We start from the raw sequence: 23,285 nt of genomic DNA, 5'->3' as shown, positions 1-23,285 counted from the left end.
TTGAGAAGTGCTTTATGGAAATAAGATAAACACAAGCTGCTCTCGCTAACATGTGTGGGTGTGCTGAGTAAGAGGTAGGATTGGCTAAAAGTCTAAAAGAAGCCCTACCTACTTTGTCTCCATGGCTTGCCCTTAAGTTTTATCAAATCTTCAGGTTGTAATGGAGGAAAGTTTCAAACCTTGCATCTAGATGATGTAGTGGGGATCGATTTTAACATTTCCTCATATAAAATTATATAGATAAACATCTAATACATCCAATGAAATTGAATCACAGAATATATAATTGGAGGATAACAGAAATCATAATAAAAGCTTCAAAATACAAGTAAAATTATTTCATGATGCATTTTGAAATACAGAAAATCCTAATACGATATGCTGTCTACAAATTGTCCAACTATATCAAGTAATGTCTCTGCCTTCCATTAGAATTGTTTGAATTGCATAAATGTATTACATGCATGGGAATGAATAGTGAGATGCATACCTCCACTAAGCAGGTATAATGGCCATTATAGGCTGAGAGTTCCTATTACATAGTTTAAATACCTGGTCTCCTGTAAAATAAAAGATAGCATCTATATACTAAGGAGACAACTTTGCAACAAGGGAAATGACTTTAAAGTATATTCTTATCTATGCAATTGTCTTTTTGATGAATATTAGTAAATTCTAAATTGATCCTAATACAATGTTTGAGGAATGGTTCTCTCATGCTTCTTGATAATAATGTGGTTGTATACATACATTCAGGAGTCTTACCAGGATATATAATTTAGAGGGCAAATAAATACTAAATAGCAATAGATTTTATATAAACAGTTAAACAGAATGTCTTAATAGCTCATGTAAAGGCTGCATGACATCTAAAAAGTGTCTCCTCTTTCTTCCAAATTCACAAAAGAAAAGCTACATTTGGATAAATCTTGATAAATATGTTGTAAACATTGGTAAGCTTCAAATAAGAATTTTAACCACATATTTATGCTTTATGAAATATGGAAACAAATAATATAGCACATTCTTTTTTAAAAAACAAAGACAATCAGAGATATGAACTAACGAGATTGAAATAAGGTTTTTGACTTTGAGTTGATGTCATAATGGGATGAAACCTTTGGAACTTGGGGTAAGTTGAATGTATTTCACACAAAGAAATGGATGTGTATCTTTGGTGGCCAGAGTAGGCAAAAAATAGGCTCCCACAGACTGCAGTAGGCAAAAAATAGGCTCCCACAGATGTTCACACCCTTAACTCTAGAACTGGTACCTGTGTAAGCTGTGAAGGGGAATTAAGCTTGCAGAATTGTCGGGGAGATGCAACTTTGCTGGCTTTTACAGAAAATGGGTTGCCATCATGATCAAGTAAATGTAGGAGATCACGCAAACAATAAAGTGGTTTGGGAAAAAAATTGACTTGGCTTTCAATATTGTATTTGTCTCCTATTGCTGCTGTAACAGATTGTCACAAATGTAGTGGCTTAAAGCAACATAAGTTTGTCTCTTACAGTTCTGGAAGACAAAGCTAAAAACCAAAGGGTCATCAGGGCTGCACTTCTCTGGAGGCTCTAGAAGCAGGAGCAGTTTTCTTTCCTATTCCAGCTTCTCCAGGCCACCCACATGCCTTGGCTCTTGGCCCCTTTTCTCCATCTTTAAAGCCAGCAACACTGCATCTTTCTGCCTTTTTTCCATAGTCTATCTCTCTCTGACTGACTCTTCTCTTCTGACTCTCTCTTCCAGTTTGAAGGACCCTTGGGATTACACTGGGCCCATCTGGCTAATCCAGGATAATCTCCCCATTTTAAGATCAGTTGACTAGCAACCCTAATTCCCCATTGACAAGTAATCTCACATATATGTATGTTTCAGGAATCAGAATGTGTACATCTTTGAGGATCCTTTATTCTGTCTACTTAATAGACTAATGGTTTACTTAAGATTATCGTTGAAAAAAGCTCTTTTGCTAAAAATTGTATTTGAAAAGCTGTCGAGTAGAAAATGATTGTGCTAAGATTCAGGACACTCACCTTTCCATCCCAGTATGGCCTGCTGGGTAGCTATATCCCTGGAAAATTATTTCATTTCTTAAGGCTCCATTTCTTTTAGACCAGACAGCTGGACTGGTGATAAATGAAGTCCATTTATAAAATTCTATGATTCTAAGATATATTCTGTGCTTAATGTCATAAGGAATCCTATATGATCAGTGGTATAAAGTCTCAACACTTTCAGTGAAATTAGGTTCATTTGGGGATCACAAGCACTTGAATGCATTGAGAATTAATAAGTTTTTCTTTTTTTAAAGTTGAAAATATTAAGACGGTCCATTTATCTTTTACAAAGGATTATTCTTTCTGTCCTTTAGAAAACCAACTTGGGGAAATTTTAAATATTATTTTTCTAAAGTCTCCCAATATTTTTTCAGTTTAGAATCTGGTTTGATAATACCAAAGACCTTATAATCACCTACTCAACTATTTGCATTTATTATACTATAAGAAATGTTTCTAATCAGAACATGCTAATCTGTCGTGTATTTCTGAAAATATAAACAATCACATTCAAGAGAATCTGACCCTCATGTATTCCAGTGATAACAGTTTCTTAAGATAAACCGAAGCTCTGAGAGTAGGGTTAACAGATTTAACGGTGAAAACAATCTCAGTGTCCCTTAGTTAAACTTGAATTTCAGATAAAGAACAAATCATTTTAGTATAACTATATCCCATACAATATTGGGTACCATACTAGTAATTAAAATACAGCTTGTTTATCTGAAATTCAAATTTAACTGGGTGCCCTGTATTTTAACCCACCAACCCTATTTGAGAGGCTAATCACATATTTTTCAAATTTAACTTTTAGGATCAGCAGAATAAAAGGAAGACGTTTAGGACAAGGGGCTGAAAGCAGAGTCATGGCTTTCTAAGCAGCTGTTCTGCAGTGACCTCCAGCAGCATTTGCTGTGGGCTCCTTTTCTGATATCTACAAGGGATTTGATTTTGAGAGTAAAACCTCCCCAATGTCCGTATTCCCTCTTGCCAAGAATGTCACCCATAGAACTTTTTCCCCTGTATGCATGTACATATGAGTATTATTATTACATGAGATTTTTGCCCTAAATAAAATTAACCAAAGAGGACTGCTCACTTATTTAGCACTCTTTGATTTTTATCTGTATTTATTTATTTATTTATTTATTTATTTATTTTTTTATTTATTTATTTTGAGATGGAGTCTCACTCTGTCGCCCAGTCTGGAGTGCAGTGGCACCATCTCAGCTAACTACAACCTCTGCCTCCTGGATTCAAGAACTTCTCCTGCCTCAGCCTCCTGAGTAGCTGGGACTACAGGCATGTGCCACCATGCCCGACTAATTTTTTTATTTTTAGTAGAGACAGGATTTCACTACCTTGGCCACACTGCTCTCGAACTCCTGACCTTAGGTGATGTGCCTGCGTTGGCCTCCCAGAGTGCTGGCATGAGCCACCACGCCCCACCTGATTTTATTATTATTAAATGCGAACTAGTGTAGCGTAGTGGATCACACTACAGGGGGACTTAAGACTTCATCTGTTAGGATGATAGGTAAGCCTGTTCTGAACACACAGTTAGTTGGCTACCCTATAATCTACTTACAGCATAACCGTAAAGCCACAAGCCCTTCATATCCCATCTAAGTGAAATGTTTCCTGCTTTTCTGAAGTATGAGGAAACTTCATTAGAGAAAAAAGCTCAGTGTCCCCAAGTGTTAGTAGGTTGGCTTTTAATGTCTGTTCAGAGAAAAAATAATCCATTTGCAAATGTGGATTTGCATGTCTTTTATAAATTCTGTAGCTCCCATCATGTTACACATGATAACACAGAATCTCAAATAGGCTGAGATTATACTCTACTTTTCCACTTCCAGCTCAGTACTAAGTTTTAATATGAAAAACAGTTGACTTATGAGCAAGAACACAGCCTCTGATTCAACCTGCGTTGCCCATGTTTGAATCCTAGCTCTGTCAGTTGCTAGCTGTGTAACCTTGGACAAGTCACTGAACAACCCCATTGTGCCTCAGTTTTGTCATCTACAGAAGAAGAAAACAGTATTGTCTACCATATAGAGTCATGAGAAGTAAACAACATGACACATGTGAAGTACTTAAAATAGAGTCTATATGTGGTAAACCCATATACATACGAGTATTATTATTACATGGGATTTTAGCCCTAAATGAAAATAAGCAAAGCAGACTGCTAATTTATTCAACATTTTTTTGTTTTTATCATTATTAAATGCTAACTAAGATGCTGCCCCCCCATTTCAGAAGACAACGAACCGTGTCCTTCTTAGATGATCTTTATTGTTGACTTGATATTTTGTGCAGTTTTTCATGGGAGGATGAAAGTAGAATGCAGATATCACATTGAGTTTGGAAAACAGCAAAGGAATCAAGACAAGGAAATCGCACTTCTAAGCTGCCAATACCAGGGAATGTGATCTGACATCCTGGTCAATATACATGTGTATACGTTGTGATATTAACATCCATTCACCCTTGACTTTCTACTTGAAATTTGAAGGGAATAGTCTTAGCAGTAATACTCTGATAAATTTATCTCTGTGGTAGAAGAGGTACTGATCATTCCAAAGGGATCTATAATATTTTAGAGGCAGCTATGTAGGTAACACAATACGGGGTGGTGTTTTACAGTTAAGAAATCCAACATCCACCTACCAAACTGACGAAGGTCCAAGCAGAGATTTGCTCCCTCCACTAATGTGGTGTTCCGGCAGATGGTCCACAGATTGAAGTACATGTAAACTGGCAGTGAGGTGAAAGCCGTGACTCCCAGCCAGGCCAACATGAAAAGGTATGTCAGCATAATGAACTGCAAAAGAGAAAGAAATGGAGAGAGAAAATGTAATCTACCAAAAAGGAATAATGTTGTGTTTAATCTGCAAAGCTCAATTATAGAAAGTTTATAGGGATACAGTATATAAGTCAGTATCACAACACTGTTGATTTGCAGCACAGGAAGTTGAGAAATAGTGCGTATAATGGGTTAAGTGAATAAATCTGCTGGAAAATCATATCTTGGCAGAGGTTCTGATGTACAAAGAAAAAATAATCTATCTGCATGATCATGCCTTTTCATCCATGTATTTAAACTTAAAATCGCACCACAGATTTTTTTTTTTAATTTAGAAAATATTCCTAGGTATTTAGAAAGTATTCACCTTGCAAAGGGAATTCGGAAGAATTAAAAGTCTGTCAATAAATTTATGTAGGACTAAACTGTCATCACGTCATTCATAAATATTTAAGTTGTTTAACCGTGTTTACAATTAACGAATATGGTAATTCTTAAATCACATTAGTATATAATATTAGTGTGTACTCTTAAAAATTTTTTATAAACTTAAGTCTGTTTTGTTTTGTGCTTGTTAACATATATTTTATATATGGTTTATATATACTTATGTATAGTAAAATATTATTTTAATTTTGAAAATAAAGTTTTAAAATACATTTCAGAAACATTTTAATATTTATAAAGTGTGTAAAAGAAGTTCATGTATCCTGGATAGAATTGAATAAAATACTTAGTTTAAGCATGGATTTAAATGAAGTTTTAGTTCACACACAGTATAAATGCTGACTAAAAGGACATGTAGATAGATGTATGTATTAGTGGATGGATGATAGACAGTAGATAGAAAACTCTCTGAAATATAGCCCCTGGATGCCAAAAGCTACATTTCTATAGATATTTGGTTCTTCTGAATTTCAGAAGCACACTTTGATCAAAGACTGGAATAGATTGACTAGTGCATTCTGGCTAAACTTTTAACACCTCAAGCAGTCACATTTTCAAAATAGCAATACAGCATACAACAAATATACTGAAAGAAACTAGATATCTTATTCAACCCTATTCATCTCTTTTGTGATGAGTTATCAGCTAGATTTTACCCCATGATTTAGGTGAAATCTCAAACAAGTCAAACTTATTCAATCACCCTCTTAATATGTATTGAAGGCCGGGCGCGGTGGCTCAAGCCTGTAATCCCAGCACTTTGGGAGGCCGAGACGGGCGGATCACGAGGTCAGGATATCGAGACCATCCTGGCTAACACGGTGAAACCCCGTCTCTACTAAAATACAAAACTAGCCGGGCGAGGTGGCGGGCGCCTGTAGTCCCAGCTACTCGGGAGGCTGAGGCAGGAGAATGGCGTCAACCCGGGAGGCGGAGCTTGCAGTGAGCTGAGATCTGGCCACTGCACTCCAGTCCGGGCGACAGAGCGAGACTCCGCCTCAAAAAAAAAAAAAAATATGTATTGAAATTAGCATTTTTGAAAAACCGTAAAATGGGAATCAATCCTGTGATAGAACTTATGCAGCTATATTAAAGTTATATAGTGATTAACATAGAGTTTATTGGGATTAAGGATAGCAAGAAATTTATATAAAACATATAAAGGGAGGCAGGAGATCAAAGCTTTCCATTAAATAGCAGTTACTAAATGCCCCAGTACTTCAGAAACCCAGAGCATTCATGAACACATGTTTTCTAATAATATTGTTTTATCTCATCTCAACTCTTACTTCCTGTTTGTCTCTACTATGAAATGCTAATAGTTGGGGCCAACATCTGTCTTGACAACATCCTTAAACTAAGATTTGGCAGACGTACTTAAACCTTATACATGTAAGATGAAACAAACCCTACCTCAAGAATATTAGCGAATAAAACTTGCTGAATATTAATTTATTTAAATCAGCTAAGGAAGGAGAGTAACTATCATAAAAAAGCTATTCTTTTTAAAAATAATATCAAAATTTACATTCCTTTTAGAATTATTTTGATCTTGCTGAACATACACTTATGAGGCTAAATATGCGTAAATATACGTAAAGATTTATGGCAGGATTTCAGCCATGTAAGGCAATAACACTTCCCCCTTATTTTACTGATTACAAAATAAAATAGCCCAGGTGGAAATATAGAGAATATTTGGTCTTAAGACACACTTGAGACACACATGAGCAAAATGCTAAACGTTTTGCTCATCTTCCCCAGAGTGAAAGGATAACATTAATATTTTTAAGTGGTCTTTATCCTTTCTTTCTGGAATGTGGAATGAAGCATATCATAGATGAAGCTCACAGAATAGTGGAGGGGTCAGCTCAGAATTTCTCCCCTCTCAAAGGCTTCCCTACCCTATCACAACATTGCTTAGGCACCCAGGCTAAGTGACAATGGTCATCTAAGCCTCTGAACATGGATAAGCACACTCCAAGCGGCAATACCCATTCACCTCTAACACTAATAAACTATATGATATAATGCAGGTCATTTTCCATCTTTTGCCATTGGATTCTAATATGTAAGAGGTAGAAACCTGTCTCTATTAATTTAACAAGCACTGACATGCCAGTTACTGTGTTCCTAAACTAAATATCACATGCTTTTAGCAATAAAAGGGGGTCTTCTGACATACTCAAGAAAGGCATAGGCTTTTCAGCTGGCTTGAGTGAGTCTGCTCTTTATACCTCTGTTTCTGCCTCTGTAAAATGGAAGTAACTCTAAATTGGCTTCACATGTTTAAGTGAGCCTGAGATGAGATAATGCATGACAAGCATTTAGCATTGAAACTTGTTACATAAGAAGCTCTGACAAAAATATTAGCTATTTTTATCATTGAAAATATCAATGCAATTACTACTATTGCTACATATATTGTGTACATACTATGGAATTATATAATTCTATATAGTCTTATAGAATGAAGGAATTAGACTTCATTTCATATTTGGATAAATTAAAAGAATAAGTTCTTGAGTTTGGGAAAGTTATTCAAAATGAACTCTCTCTCAAGAAGGAAGGCTCCAGAAATTCTTGGAAACCATGCTGAAAGTGAAGAAATCCTCTTAAAAGAACACCTTTGGGGGAAAAATCTTTTCTATTAACATTTTCGTTATTTGCAATTGTAGATCTCAAGGCTAATGTATAGTCTCTAGAACAATGAACATGATATGGCAGCCTGAAGCACATTGCTTTGGAGGACTAAAAGCAACTCTAAAATCGATGGAAGAGTAATCAGCATGCTTTTGGTTGCATCCTCTCTATCTTATTTTTCATTTGTTCTACCCTTAGGGATCTTTCTAAAGCTTCTTTTGAAGATGCTGTTCAATGTAGAATGGGACTTATAACTCAATAGGTTTAGATTCAAAGTAGCTTGGAACACTTTGAAGTGTGTCGCTACTGCTACTTTACAAGGCAATAAAAAGTCTAACTTCTGAAACCACAGGACTGACTTACATCTTCTTTCTGCTCTGAGCTACGTTATAGCAAATTAACAAAGCTGGATGATATAGAGTAAATCAGTGTGGTGAGAAAATATTTCCATTACTATTAATGCATAAATTTTGTGCTAGAAAAATGCAAAAGTCTTTATTTTCTAACTTCGAATGTAAACTGATTATACTTCATGGTGTAGCAGTTCACTAAAGTATTCACTGAAGTATTTAAAGAAGCTAAAATGTAATTTGATCTCTCCATTTTATGTTCTATTTCAGAATCTGATGATTACTAAAATTGAAGAATTATTCAAATTGATCATGCTTAATCCTATGTAGAAAATCTTTGACTGTAATAAATAAAATATTGCGTAATTATAAATTTATTTCTAATGTCACATTGTTAGTCATATAATGGATATATATTTTTTGTAGTCTGAATGTTAAATAAATTAGTAAGCTGCTCTTACTTTTCTTAGAACAAACTCTGATAATGTGAGAAATGTTTCTGATTCTGAAAACAATTTTGTGTATGTGCGCCTTTATTAATTTCTGCTTTTGATTAAACACTTTCTGAAATTCATCTTCAAAATATCTGGGAAACAGTGGAAAAATGAAAAAAAAGTGATAAAAGTACTACTGAACTTGAAATCAGATGACCTAGTCACTAGTTTGACATACCACTTAATCTCCCATAGTCACTTTCGTAATTTGTGAACTGGAAATTATGATACTTTTCTTATAGGGCTATGATGTAAACAAGGGGAAGATTCTATATAAAATCACTTAGCAGAAAATGTAAGCAGTAACTCAAAGAGAGGAGATAGTCTGATTTAATAAAAATGTATTACTTAGTACTTTCAAAAGGTAGGTATGGACATAAGGAAACTATTTCTGTCCCATTGGGTATGTATTGCTTTGAGCAGACACTGAATTTTAATTTATAGTAATTCTAGGAAGGGAAGATAAGTTCTGTAGAAATTACATAAACAAAGTGGCCTCATTGGCTTTTCTTATTTTAGTCATTATCTAGGATCACTCACATATATTAAAATGCTGACTAATTCCTCCTGACTCACACACAGACAAAAAAAATTCAGTAAAACTTCCTTAATTTGAATTAGTTAATTCATTGATCTTTGATAGTAAAATTGGTATAAAATGATAAAAATGGGGTGCTATATATTTAATTAATATCTGACATATTCCATTATCCCATAATCGTTTTAGGAGCATTTCATCAGAACATGCAAATGTCTGGTAAAACAAGCATCCTCCTACTAGATTTCCTGCTTGATTTTTGTTTTTACTCAGTGTAAATTTCTTGATATCCTACCACATGTTAGCATTTGATTCAACAAAATTGTTATGAATTGTTTCTTTGTCACTTGAAATTAAATAAAACCACATGTGATTATTGTTTTGATGTCAGTCTGGATATTCTAATCACTTTTAGAAATCTGGTAGAGAAATTGAAACAGAATTGCAAGAGGCAAGGTTTCATGTTCTTTAGAAAAAGGCGACATATTATTGCTTCTTGATTATGTAGCCATTGAGATTGCAGTGTATTTAACATGAAAATGACTTGTAAAATATAATTGGTTTTTCATCTGAACTCCTATGAACTTAGACTTAATGTCTAAGAAAATCACTCCCTGTTGAGGTCTAGACTTTCTGTGGCAACTTCAGCAGATGTGCACCGGTAGAGGTAAAAATAACACCTTGGATGTCAGCAGCATTGATGAAAAGAAGCCAGCTGACTCTGATTCCAAAAGTCTCTGAGTCTCTGAACTAACTGATGAAAACATATGCTACATATTGAATGAAATGTTATAATATAATGAAGAGTTTCAGATATAAGGCACATTTAAACTTTAGCGAAATGAGTAAAATGGATGTTTTGATGTATCCAAAGCCTCTTTATAACCAACAATATTCTATCAGATTGAACTCAGGTCATTGTTTCTCATTTTTCAAGGCACAGGATAAAAAAATAGTTTACTAAATCTTAGCTCAGAACCTTATATTTCACAGTAATATATTTTGGTAGTATTTTCTCATCTTGGAATGAATTTAAAGAGTAGCAATCCAATCATGTTTCCCACTTTAACAACAAAGGAAATACCTTTAAATTTTATCAAAGGCAGAAATGGCTCAGAGTTTAATAATCCTGTGATTTTAAACGACGCTTCAATAGATAGACAATAGCTGAGGGAATGCAACTTCTAATAACGGTTTTCACCATGGCCAGACATTAGGATCATCTGGTCAATGTGAGAAAGAAAAAGAAGCTCAGGCCCTTTTATGCTAACGATATCTATATTTTTAAAATCACTGCAGGTGATTCTGATAGATATCCAGTGTTAATAACTCCTTCTATATTGGAATCAAAGGAGATCTTAGGAGTACATTTGTTGTAAAGACTTCTTTGCTCTTCAACTTTAGACACTGACAGGGTACTATTCCTATTGTTTAAAAAAACAATGAGATGATAAACCAGACACACCTACTAATGTCAATGAAATAGCCAAAGGCATTAATGAATGGGGTAACTGGATATGAGCCAAATATCTAAATCAGAGTGTCTTGAATTTGTCACTACTGAACTTGAGGCCAGATCATTATTTGTTAAGGGGACTGTCCTGTACAATATAGGACACTTAACAATATCACTGGCCTCTAACCACTAGATGTCAGATACCGGTTGTGCAATCAAAATGTCTCAATTTCCCTGAGGAGAAAATAGCTCTTGGTTGAAAACTGCAACACTAAGGCAGGAAAACACAAGTTAAAGGGAAGAAAATGAATACCTGAACATACTATCACCACAATTGCAAAGTGAAAAAGCATTGCAATCAAGTAGGCTCTGGAAATTACACAGTGTATAGCTTAATGCAGAGAAAATTACTAAATCATTATGTAAATTACTCAAAAATATGCAATGATCATCATCGTCGTTGTCAGCAATATAGCCCAAAACTACCTATGCTCAAGTTGTGATCAAAAAATTATTTTAAATGATTTGTTATGCTTATAACAACTTTATTCAAAAATGTCCAAACTTGGAAGCAGCCAAAATGTCCTTCAGTAGATAAACAGATAAATAAACTCCAGCACATCTAGATAAAGGATGGAATATTAATCATCACTAAAACGAAATGAGCTATCAAGCTCTGAAAAGACATGGAGGAATTTTAAATGCATATGACTAAGTGAAAAAAAGCAATCTGAAAAGGGCAGTCACTTTCTGTGTAATTTCAGCTCTATGACATTCTGGAAAAGAAAAGTAGGGAGACCGTAAAAAGTGCAGTGGTTGCCAAGTGTAGGGGGAATGAGAGGGATGAATAGGTGGAGCACAGAGGATTTGTAGAGCCGTGAAACTATTCTGTTTGAAAGTATAATGGTGGATATATGTCATTATACATTTGCCAAAACCCAAAGAATGTGCAACACCCAGAGGAAATCCTCATCTAAGCTCTAGACTTTGGGCAATTGTGATGTGTCAATGTAGATACATCGATCGTAAATTTGCCATTAGGGTGGTGGTGGGGTGTTGATAATGGGAGTCTATCCACTTGTTGGGTGTTGGGGAGGGGGCTATGTAAGAAATCCCTGTACTTCCTCCTCAGTTTTGCTGTGAATCTAAAATGGTTCTAAAAAATAAAATCTATTTATATAACAAAAAATGATTTGAGGAATTCGTTCATGAGCATATGTGAAATGCTAATATTATAATCTAAGTGTTTGCTGTGTTCATAAAAACCGCCAGTGTCATTGTGAAATGATTAAATACTTCAATCTCATTTGGTAAAGATGATTTCATCAGAATAAAATGATCAGTGAAACTGTCTGGTTTCCTACACCGAACTACAGGGATAAAGCTACAGAGAATTTTCAGTGAGTGTAAGGGCTGAAAATATGTTACTTTAGATATAGAGGAAGAAAATCTTAAATCCTGTCATATGAGGTAACTTGTTTTTGTTTTCTTTCTTTTCTTTTTTTTTTTTTTTTTTGAGACAGAGTCTCACTCTGTGGCCCAGGCTGGAGTGCAGTTGGCATGATCTTGGCTCACTGCAACCTCCACCTCCCGGGTTCAAGCAATTCTCTTGCCTCAGTCTCTCGAATAGCTAGGACTACAGGTGCACGCCGTCACACCTGGCTAATTTTTTGTGTAGTAGAGATGGGGTTTCACCGTGTTGCCCAGGCTGGTGGCGAACTCCTGAGCTCAGGCAATCCGCCCACCTTGGCCTCCGAAAGTTCTGGGATTACAGGCGTAAACCACTGCGCTTGACCGAGATACCTTTTTATAAAGAGTAAAATAAAAATATCAGCCCACCGAAATAACAGATACATTATTACTATGTATTGTTACTTTGCAGAAGGTAAAAGAGTATTAAAAGTACTCAATGTCCTTTTTTAGAAATAGTTAATAGAAAAATAGCATAATCAAAACCAATTATTATGCTCCATAAATTTATTTTTTAAATGGAGCAGGTTCACATAATGTCTAAAGCCACAAAATGATAGTCACGAAAACTGCACTAGAAAGGCAAGCACACTCTTGATAAGTTTATCACATCATATTGTCCAGAGTTATTTTATTCCCAGTTAAAATTAATAGAAATCAGGGCATGAGCTCTTGTGCTTTGGTGGGGAAATACATTCAACTTTCTGTCTGTTTTACTTACTGCTTATCTCTAATGCTCAAGATAGTGCCTGAGACACAGTAGACACTCAGCAAACATCTGTTGAATGAATGATATTGTGAATGTAAAGTTTGTCTTGTGAGAAAATGTATCTTACCATGTGTTTATCATTATGATTTATTGGGTTTTGATACATTAACCTGATAACTAAAAATAAAAATATGACAAATAAAAGGCAACTGTTCACAATAATACAATATTGACAGTTAAATGTCATTTTTAAACTGACAAATCTCAAGATTTTACAAGATGATGATTCCTCATTTGTTGGAAAAGATGAGGAAAAGTGAAAGATTTTGGGGAGAGCAAAATTAAAAGAAGTATATAGGCTGGGCGTGGTGGCTCATACCTGTAATCCCAGCACTTTGGGAGGCTGAGGCGGGTGGATCACAAGGTCAGGAGTTCAAGACCAGCCTGGCCAACATGGTGAAACCGTGTCTCCACTAAAAATAAAAAAAATTAGCTGGGTATGTAATCCCAGCTACTCAGGAGGCTGAGGCAGGAGAATCGCTTGAACCCGGGAAGCAGAGGTTTCAGTGAGCCGAGATCGTACCATTGCACTCCAGCCTGGGTGACAGAGCAAGATTCTGTCTCAAAAAAAAAAAGAAGTATGTGGACATAAAATTGTCTACAACCAAGTATGGCCCTAGTGATAAACATATGAATTCAAGTGTTGAAAATTTTAATATATTATGTTAAAAAATAGAAATACTAGATATACTCTTGGCTTGTAAATATTTTCTTAGAAATATAATGCTGAATAAAGGAAATATGTTGCCAAAACATTAACAAAATATTGCTGGAAAAGCATACACTAAAATAGTCACAATTTTTTTAAAACACAAAAATAAAGTGTTGCTATTACTTAATAAAACAGAGTAACCACCAGTGAGCTAAAACTACTCAAATTTCCCTGTTAACAAGGGTCTTACTTCTTCTTCCTCAAATTAAAATTAACAAAAATTAGAATGAAGCAGCAAAACAATCAAGTAAATGAAACTGCCATTGAATGCATATGCTGGTCTGAAATTATAACTATGGCTACATTACCTCACTTAGGTTGACAGTGTGACACTTTTTACTAGCATCCCTGCAAGTAAGGTAATTCTGCCATTGATGAACAATTATTATGGACTTTTCTACCTTGGTTATTCTAACTTTCATTATTAAATATTTTGCTAAGTAACCAAAAAAATTGAGATATCAGATTTACAGGCAAACCCTACATACATTTAATTATGCAACTAGTATATACTTAGTATATACATAATAAATTTATTTAGAACTCTGATGAAGACATTAGAATGTTATCTTTCTAAGTCAGATGGAGAATTTAAACAGTGTTGACACATTGACTATATCTCAATATCAAAGAAAAATATAATTTCATTAGAAGTGAGTGATAACCAGTGTGCATTCCTTGATGGGCGTTTAATTTCAGATGAAATGGTGAAACCCCATCTCTACTAAAAATACAAAAATTAGCCAGGTGTGGTGGCGGGGCTCCTGTAATTCCAGCTATTCAGGAGACTGAGGCAGGAGAATCACTTGAACCCAGGAGGTGGAGGTTGCAGTGAGCTGAGATCACACCATTGCACTCCAGCCTGGGTGACAGAGTGACACTTTGTCTCAAAATAAAAGAAAAGAAAAGTCACTGAAAGTCACCGAGGATGTCAGTTTTCACTTTTAAACTTGAAAAGAAGCAATGAAGAAAGCCATGCTAAAATGTAATTATTGTTTTAAAGGTGTTTCCGTTGTTTGAAAGTGTATGATCCCTAAATCAGCATGTGCGTTGTTTGTTTTAAAGGTGTTTTTCAGTTGTTTGGAAAGTGTATGATCCCTAAATCAGCAGTGCGTTTGGTTGCTCTTCGATATCACCTCCTCCACTGGGACCTTCAGAAAATTGTGCAAGACAAGAAAAAGTCTTGGCAATAAATGTTGGTGCATCTCTTCATATCATTGTCCTGGGATGAAGTGAAATATCTTTCAGACCAGTGAGAATATGTCTATTTTTCTACCAAATGGCAACATACAGGCTATAATTTCTATGTGAAATTATAGCACAAAAATAGCTTTTAAAATTGATCACATAAAGGAAATTATAAGCTTTATCACAATCCAGGAGAACACCACATATATCATATGCATGTGTCAATCTGCTTAGAGATTATCATTGAATCAGAACTTCAAATATTTAAAAATGTTAAAAAAAATGCTACTTGAATACTTTTTGGCACATTCAATAGAAATAAAACAGAACTATACAGATTGAAATTATAATTTTTTTTAAAAAATTACATCCAGATTTGTGATAGGAAAAATTTTGAAGAACCAGAGAAAGCAATTAAACAAAACAATGACAGGTATATTTAATATTATTATGATTGTCAAAGGAATGAGGCATACCAAAGAAAACATCTAAATATTTGCCACAGGGTGATTCTACCTTTCTGTATAATATTCTCAGGGTTCTGAGGGAAGGAAATGATTACAGGAGCACACCTTCTTGCCTGCACACCAGCTCGCACAAATTTTCAACTAGTGCTTTGCTTTCTTTCTCACTTAAAACCGTATTTAGCTAGGCCGGGCTCAGTGGCTCACGCCTGTAATCCCAGCACTTTTGGAGGCTGAGGTAGGTGGATCACCTGAGGTCAGGAGTTCAAGACCAGCCTGGACAGCATGGTGAAACCCCATCTCTACTTAAAATACAAAAATTAACCAGGCATGGTGGTGTGCATCTGCAATCCCAGCTACTAGGGAGGCTGAGGCAGGAGAATCACTTGAACCTGGGAGGCAGAGATTGCAATGAACCAAGATTGTACCACTCTGCTCCAGCCTGGGTGACAGAAGTAGACTGTCTCAAAAAAACCAAAACCCAAAACAAAACAAGAGAACATATTTAGCTAACAGGTAGGAAGAGCGATAGATAGATAGATAGATAGATAGATAGATAGATAGATAGATAGATAGATACGTACATACATACATACATACATATGAAAAACAGAAGATTCTATCAGGATGATTTATAAATAGCACACTCAAAATGGCAGCTAGAAAAAAAATCATATTAATTTAGAAATGACAAGGCCAAGTTAAAATATAGAAAGTTTTAAAAACATCACTGCTCATACAATTGGAAGCAAACATGGTAGTGAAATAACTATATATAAAATCATAAAGTAATAAAACATAAGTGACAGAGTAAACAATATAAATTTTCCCTACCTCGAGCACTCTTCCTCTTCAATCCAGCCTTTACTTTTAGTCAGAAGAATTTTTCTAAAGTGCAAAACTAATTGCAATGTAGGAACTCTCACATATTTTTGATGAGAATGCAAAATGGTACAGCAGCTTTGGAAAGGAGTTTGGCAATGTATTACAAAACTAACCATACGGTTGCCATATAACCCTGCCATCAACTCTCTGATATTGAATGAGCTGAAAACTGATGTCCACAGAAAAACCTGCACACAGGCGTTTAAAGCGTTTTGCTAATTGCCAAAACTTGGAAGTAACCAAGATGTTTCTCAGTAGGTGAATGGATAAATAAACCTTGGTACATCTAGACAATGGAAGATTAGTCCATGCTAAAAAGAAACGAGCTGGAGGTGATGGGGTTGGGTATAGATGCTGGTCAAAGCACACAAGATTTACTTAGAAAGAATAAGTTAAGAGGTCTATTGTACAACATGGTCACTATAGTTAATAACAGTGTGTTGTATTCTTGAAAATGGTTAAGAGAGTAGGTTTTAAGTGTTCTCAATACAAAAAAAAAAAAAAAAAAAAAAACATTTGAGGTAATGCATTTATCAATTAGCTTGATTTAGCCATTCCACAATGTATACATATTTCAAACCAATATGTGGTACAAAATAAATATATACAACTTTTATTTGTCAATTTAAATCAATCAATCGGTAAAATAAAAATATTTTTAAAAAGAACAAATTGTGCTATAAAGCCAGGAAATGATGTGGAGGAAACTTAAATGCATATTGCTAAGTGAAAGAAGCCAACCTGAAAAAGTTATATACTGCATGATTCCAACTATGATTTTCTGGGAAAGACAAAACTGTGGAGACAGTAAAAGAATCAGCGGTCTCCAGGTGTTGGGGGTGAGGGAGGGATAAATAGGTAGAGCGCAGAGGACTTTTAGGGCAGTGAAACACTCCGTGTGATACTCTAATGGTTGATACACGACATTATACATTTGTTCAAACCCATAGAATGTACACCACCAAGAATAAACCCTGATTTCAACTGTGGACTTTGGGTGATGATGCGTCAATGTAGGTTTGTTGATTGTAGCAAATGTACCAGTCTGGTGAGGGATTTTAAGAGTAGGGGAGGCTGCATATATATAAGAGAAAGGAATGTGAGTCTGTGTACCTTCTGTTCAATATTACTGCCAATTTAAAATGGCTCTAAAAAATGAAGTCAACTTTTAAAAACTAACTGCAACACTTTCTTCTTTATTATCTTGCATTGCTCTCATCCACTCCATAAATCATGTTCATATACTTCAAGATTTACATGACACATCAGAGTTTTGCAACTACTAAACCTCTCCATCCTGATCTAGCACATGTATGACTGCAGCACTCTATGTATTTCATTCTAATTCACACCTTCTGGGTTACTTGTAGAAGTTCTTTCTATCCTCCCAACCCAAGATCAAGAGTCCCTTTTACTCACTAATTTGTTAATACAGTTATACATCCTTTAAAGAAAGGAATATATTTTGAGAAATTCATCATTAGGTAATTTAGTCCTTGTACAGACATCCTAGCATATACTTACACAAACCTAGATGTGTAGCCTGCTACAAACCTACGTTACATGGTATAGCCTATTGCTCTTAGGCCATAAATCTACATAGCATGTTACTATACCAAATACTGTAGGCAATTGTAACATGATGGTAAGTATTTGTGTCTCTAAACATATCTAACCATAGAAAAGGTACAGTAAAAATATGGTATTGTAAGCCTACGGGACCACCCTCCGACACGTGGTTCAGCACTGATGAGCACATTAGCGGGTGCATCACTGTAATTAAAATGTCCTGTGTGCCCACAATGTGTACTGTACTAGGCCTTAGGTCTCCACTAGTCAACACTTCTTTATCACAGACTTTAATCCCCTCCTCTTTGTGCAGTGTAAGCTATATGCAAGTTCATCAATAGGTTTAGTATGCAGGTCTTCATGTACAAGTCTCCCATGTATTCTGACTGTAGTAGGGGCTCCCCAGGGAGAGGGATTCTGTTTTGTTTCTTGATGAATCCTCTCAACACAATATGACACATCAATCCTTGTAACAGATCCTTAAAAAAAATAAAACTGAGCTAGAGATTTTACGTTTTCAATTGAAAACAAAATTCAAATAAAGTCAAATTATATAAAAATAAAAGCATCGGATGGGCTTGGTGGTGGCTCATGCCTGTAATCCCAGCACTTTGGGAGGATGATGCTTGCTGATCACCTGAGGTCAGGAGGTGTTTGAGACCAGCCTGACCAACATGGTGAAACCCCATCTCTACCAAAAACACAAAGATTAGCCTGTCGTGGTGGAACACCTGTGATCCCAGCTACTGAGGCTGAGGCAGGAGAATTTCTTGAACCCAGGAGGTGGAGGTAACAGTGAGAGGAGATTGTGCCACTGCACTCCAGGCTGGGCAACAAGAGTAAAACTCTGTTTCAAGTACAATATACATTTTTTCAGCAAATATTACTGCAAAGGAAATTTCCATTTGGCGAGTACTAACAATATAATATAATTTTAATATCAGTGACACTGGAAATGTCTGAGAAATATAGTACTTTTTTTTTTTTTTTTTTTTTTTTTTTTTTTTTTGAGATGGAGTCTCACTCAATCAACCAGGCTGGAGTGCAATGGCACAATCTCGGCTCACTGCAACTTCCACCTCCCGGGTTCAAGCAATTCTCCTGCCTCAGCTTCCCAAGTAGCCGGGATTACAGGCACCCGCCACCACGCCCAGCTGATTTTTGTGTTTTGAATAGAGACAGGGTTTCACCATGTTGGCTAAGCTGGTCTCGAACTCCAGCCCTTAGGTGATTCACCTGCCTCGGCCTCCCAAAATGCTGGGATTACATGCGTGAGCCACTGTGCCCGGACTGAGAAAAGTACTTTTGACCAGTGTTTCCAATATAATAATGCTAGTCTTACTAATTCTTCACTGAACATTTAACTTTAATACCCTCAAAACGCTTAGTTTCCCTGTAAAGCAACCTTCACATATAAACTATAGTAGTGGTTAATCTCAAAATGAGAAACAGAGATAAAGAAATGAATCTAACATGTCGTGAAGCAATATCTTTTGTAAAATGTTATTGCTTGAAAGGCAGAATCAAAAAAAATATAGCTCTTGAGTTTTTTCTGAAAATAATTTTAAAATATCTTTGCATAAAGATTTTTCCCAGTATGGCAGGCATAAAATTTCTAGTTGAAAAATAAAGGCATTCACCAACCAATCAGTACTTTAAAAGACCATTAGTAGTCTGTGGTTATTATTTCATCCTTACTCTAGTGGTCTATTTAAATACTAACTATTACTTGTTTGAAACCAGTTGGCATACTAAAAGTATATTTGAGTTTGAATTAGCCAATTTTACAAACCATATTTTCCTTTGTCAAGTGTCACCTGAATGTGTAATATTGAGGCTAATCACATTGACAACAGTTAATGTGAGTGAATGTACCCAGATTGTTGCCTTGGAAACCATCAAGTCTAAAAAGTTGAGGATGAATATTTGCTATCCTTGAGATTAATTCCTGGCTTTATTGCAAAATTGGATTGAAAAACCTATACCTGCAGATGCCTTCATTTAAACTAGAGTATATTTGTAAGTAGAAATTACAAATTCATATGTTATAGAGATATTTCCCTAAACTTTTTAGAGGGCATCACATTCTATAATTTAATTTTATATTAACAAAGTTAGAAATTGGAAGATTTCAAGTATTCTGTAAAAAGAAAATAGAGATCCATAGAGTATTAACCTAAATACAGGATGATTATCATAAAATAGATGCTTTATGTAATTATTTTTAATAGAATTACTTTGTTTAGGAAAGCTTGGGTCAGATAATGTGTCATTTTATGTGTTTAGTTTTCTTTTAAGTAAAAGTACTTTAGACTCCCTTGATATGATGTGATGAGAAAAATACTTCATCTCTGTGACCTTCCTCCTCATTACTCAAAACCCCAATCTAATCATGAGAAAAATATCCAACAAATTACAACCGAAGTGCATTTACAAAATGTATTACTTAGCTAATACTCCTTAAAACTGCCAAGTCCTTTGAAAACAAGGAAAGTCTTGGAAAATGTTGTGGTTCTTAGTAGTCTAAGGAGAGACAGTTAAAAGTAATATGGTATCCTGAATGGGATATTGAAACAGAAAAAGAACATTTTGCAAAACCTAAGGAAATCAGAAAGAAGCATGGACTTTTAGTTAACAATAGTGTATCATTATTGGTTCATTAATTGTAACAAATATACCATACTAATGTAAAGTGTCAGTCACAGGGCAGACTAGGTTTGGTATACATAGAAACTGTACCATCTTTACCTTTCTGTAAATCTAAAATTATTCCAAAATAAAATGTTTATTTAAAAATTACTTTAGGATTATAAAAATGTAAGCAGTCATAAATTATACAAAATTTTATCCTAGGACAATCTGGAGAATATGCAATTTTTTTTTTAAAGTTTTGGCCAAAGAGTATATATCGTGATTTGAATAATCTAAAAATGCAAAAACAGACACAAACAAAATAAAATGTTCAACATTTTGAGAAGTTATTTTATTTTAATTTAATTTCAGTCACAACTTACGGTGATCTGAGAAGCATCCACATGATGCAAACTTTTATCAATTTTCCATTTCTGGCTACTGTAAGTCTCTTGTATTTTAAAATCTAAACTAGATGCTTTACACAGAGTTTTCCATTTTATCAATGCCACCTTATGAGACTAGCAGAAAATTTCTGTCAACTTTTACATTAGACATCAGAAAAAATAAGAACTTTATTTTTTCTTATTTATTTCTTCCTACAATTTATGCACTAGCATAGTTAATATCTTACCAGTTACGCTGAGATGGGTCCACTGTCCTAGTATTTAGAGTTCAGTTCTGAAGCAATATACGAGATCTACTTCAGATACTTGCAGCAAATAAAATCCTGGCCCTTCTTCCTCAATGCAATGGTTTTTCAAATATTATTTTAAAATCTCACCCCTATGTTTGAAGGAGTCTACCCCCCCTCCCCCCCCCCCCCAAAGCTTCCCTACTGAAAAAATCTGAAAAAAAAAAAAAAAAAATGTTGCCTTAAGTTTCCTAGAAAGAGGTAAGGCTTTATTCTAGGAATTCTGTTTCCACAGTTTGGGTTCAAATGTGTGTGTGTGTGTGTGTGTGTGTGTGTGTGTGCGCGCGCGCGTTTTATTTTAAAAGGCACTAAATTTTGGGGGCAGACTAGAACGCAGAGTTTCTTTACAATACTTAGAAATTTATCTTAGGCCTCCTTATAGCTTGTCATCAAAAGTTTGTTAGTCACAAAAAAGTATCTTAGACTACCAAATTCTTTCACATCCTGCAGGGCATTCTTGTATTTGTAGAAAGAGACAATTCGTGATTGTTGATAAAAGCAAAGGTTAAGATGAGGACATCTCTGTAATGAATCAGTGAGTGATCTTACAAATATGCAAAACAGAAAACGACTGCTGATTTACAAAAGACCCTCGGTGAACAGACAACCATCCTATTAAATTAACTCAAATAAACCATAAAATGGTAGGGAAGCCCTGATCATGAGGTTAGCGGCATGGGCTCTGTGCCAGATGCTTGGATTCAAATCTGGCTTCATCACCCACCATGTACTCCAGGCAAGTCAGTCATCCTCTCCAGGTGGCAGCTTCTTCATCTCTGAAATGAGGATAATTCTAGTATCTCTGTGGCATAGTTTATCAGAGGATTCAATGTCCTACAATTAAGTATAGTAGGTATAGTGCAGGCATATGTAAGTGCCTAAGAAATATTTCCCGTTATTATTACTGAACTTATTATTAGTACTAAAATTTGATTTTAAGCTATGAAACGGAGCTGTGAGTTATACAGAATAGATTTTAAGATAATTATATAGAGTATGTCTTAAAAATACTAATCTAATGTGCTGTGGTCAAATCTACAAACACCTGAGGCTAAGGAGTTCGTAAACCAGCCTGGTCAACATCATGAAACCCCATCTCTACTAAAAATACGAAAATTAGCCTGGCTAAGGCTGAGGCTAAGACAGGTGTTTTGAACTAAACAAACAGAATAAGGGTTGAATATTCTTTATCTGAAATACTTAGGGCCAGAAGTGTTTTGAATTTCAAATTTTTTTTTAGGTTTTGTAATATTTGCATTAGACTTACCAGTTGAATTACCCAAATCCAAATACCCTGAATCTGCAATGTTCCAGTGAACATTTCCTTTGAGCATCACGTTGACAGCCAAAAAGTTTCACATTTTGGAGCATTTCAGATTTGGGATTTTCAGATTAGGATAGTCAACCTCTTATGATTCTTTATCTCTAAAACAGGGTAACAATAGTAATTAGTTAATTTTGTTGATTTAAAACATATATGGAAGAACGTTGCTATTATAATAAGACTGTTATGAGTTGAATTGTGTCCTCACAAAATTCACATGATGAAATTCTACTACCAGTATCTCAGAGATTGACCTTATTGCTCTTTATTGAGTTGAAAAAGAAAAAAATAGGTCACTAGGGTGAACTCTATTCCAATGACTGCTGTCCTTATAAAAAAGGGGAAATTTGGACACAGCCTTTCAGGCAGGAAGAACATCATGTGAACGTGAAGGTAGTGATGACTAGGACTTCTATAAATCACTGGATGACCAAAATTACCAGCAGCCAACCAGAAGGTAGGGGAGAAACACGGAACCAGGTGTTCTTTACAGCCCTCAGGAAAAAAAAAAAAAGTCAACCCTGGTGACTTTTTCGTCTCAAACTTCTAGCTTCCTGAACTGTGAGACAATGAATTTCTGTTGTTTAAGGCATCCACTTTATAGTACTTTGTTGTGGCAGCCATAGCAAACTAGTAAACACACTTCCAAAAGTTATTATTGTTTTATTTAACTCTTAGAGCAGGTAGATTTATGGAAAATAAATTTATTAAAAATTCCATAGACTTTAGTACACTTGGGAAATCTATTACTTCTGAAGTGTTTTATTTAAAAATCTAAATGAGGCCGG

At 35.2% G+C, this 23,285-nt stretch overlaps 1 protein-coding gene across 4 annotated transcripts in view; it reads right to left on the bottom strand.

Annotated features, from left to right (window-relative positions):
• The window catches only part of GPM6A (glycoprotein M6A), a 393,114-nt gene that overhangs the window by 17,096 nt on the left and 352,733 nt on the right, over positions 1–23,285 (bottom strand). For all 4 annotated transcript variants that reach the window (XM_017879135.1, XM_017879133.1, XM_017879134.1 and 1 more), the window contains one exon: positions 4,728–4,881. In XM_017879135.1, the coding sequence (XP_017734624.1) occupies positions 4,728–4,881 (154 nt within the window). The remainder of the gene's footprint in view (positions 1–4,727; positions 4,882–23,285) is intronic.

Source organism: Rhinopithecus bieti, unplaced genomic scaffold (genome assembly GCF_001698545.2).
Source record: "Rhinopithecus bieti isolate Rb0 unplaced genomic scaffold, ASM169854v2 scaffold_9996, whole genome shotgun sequence".
Classification (NCBI taxonomy): domain Eukaryota; kingdom Metazoa; phylum Chordata; class Mammalia; order Primates; family Cercopithecidae; genus Rhinopithecus; species Rhinopithecus bieti.
This window is presented reverse-complemented; position numbering and strand designations above follow the sequence as displayed.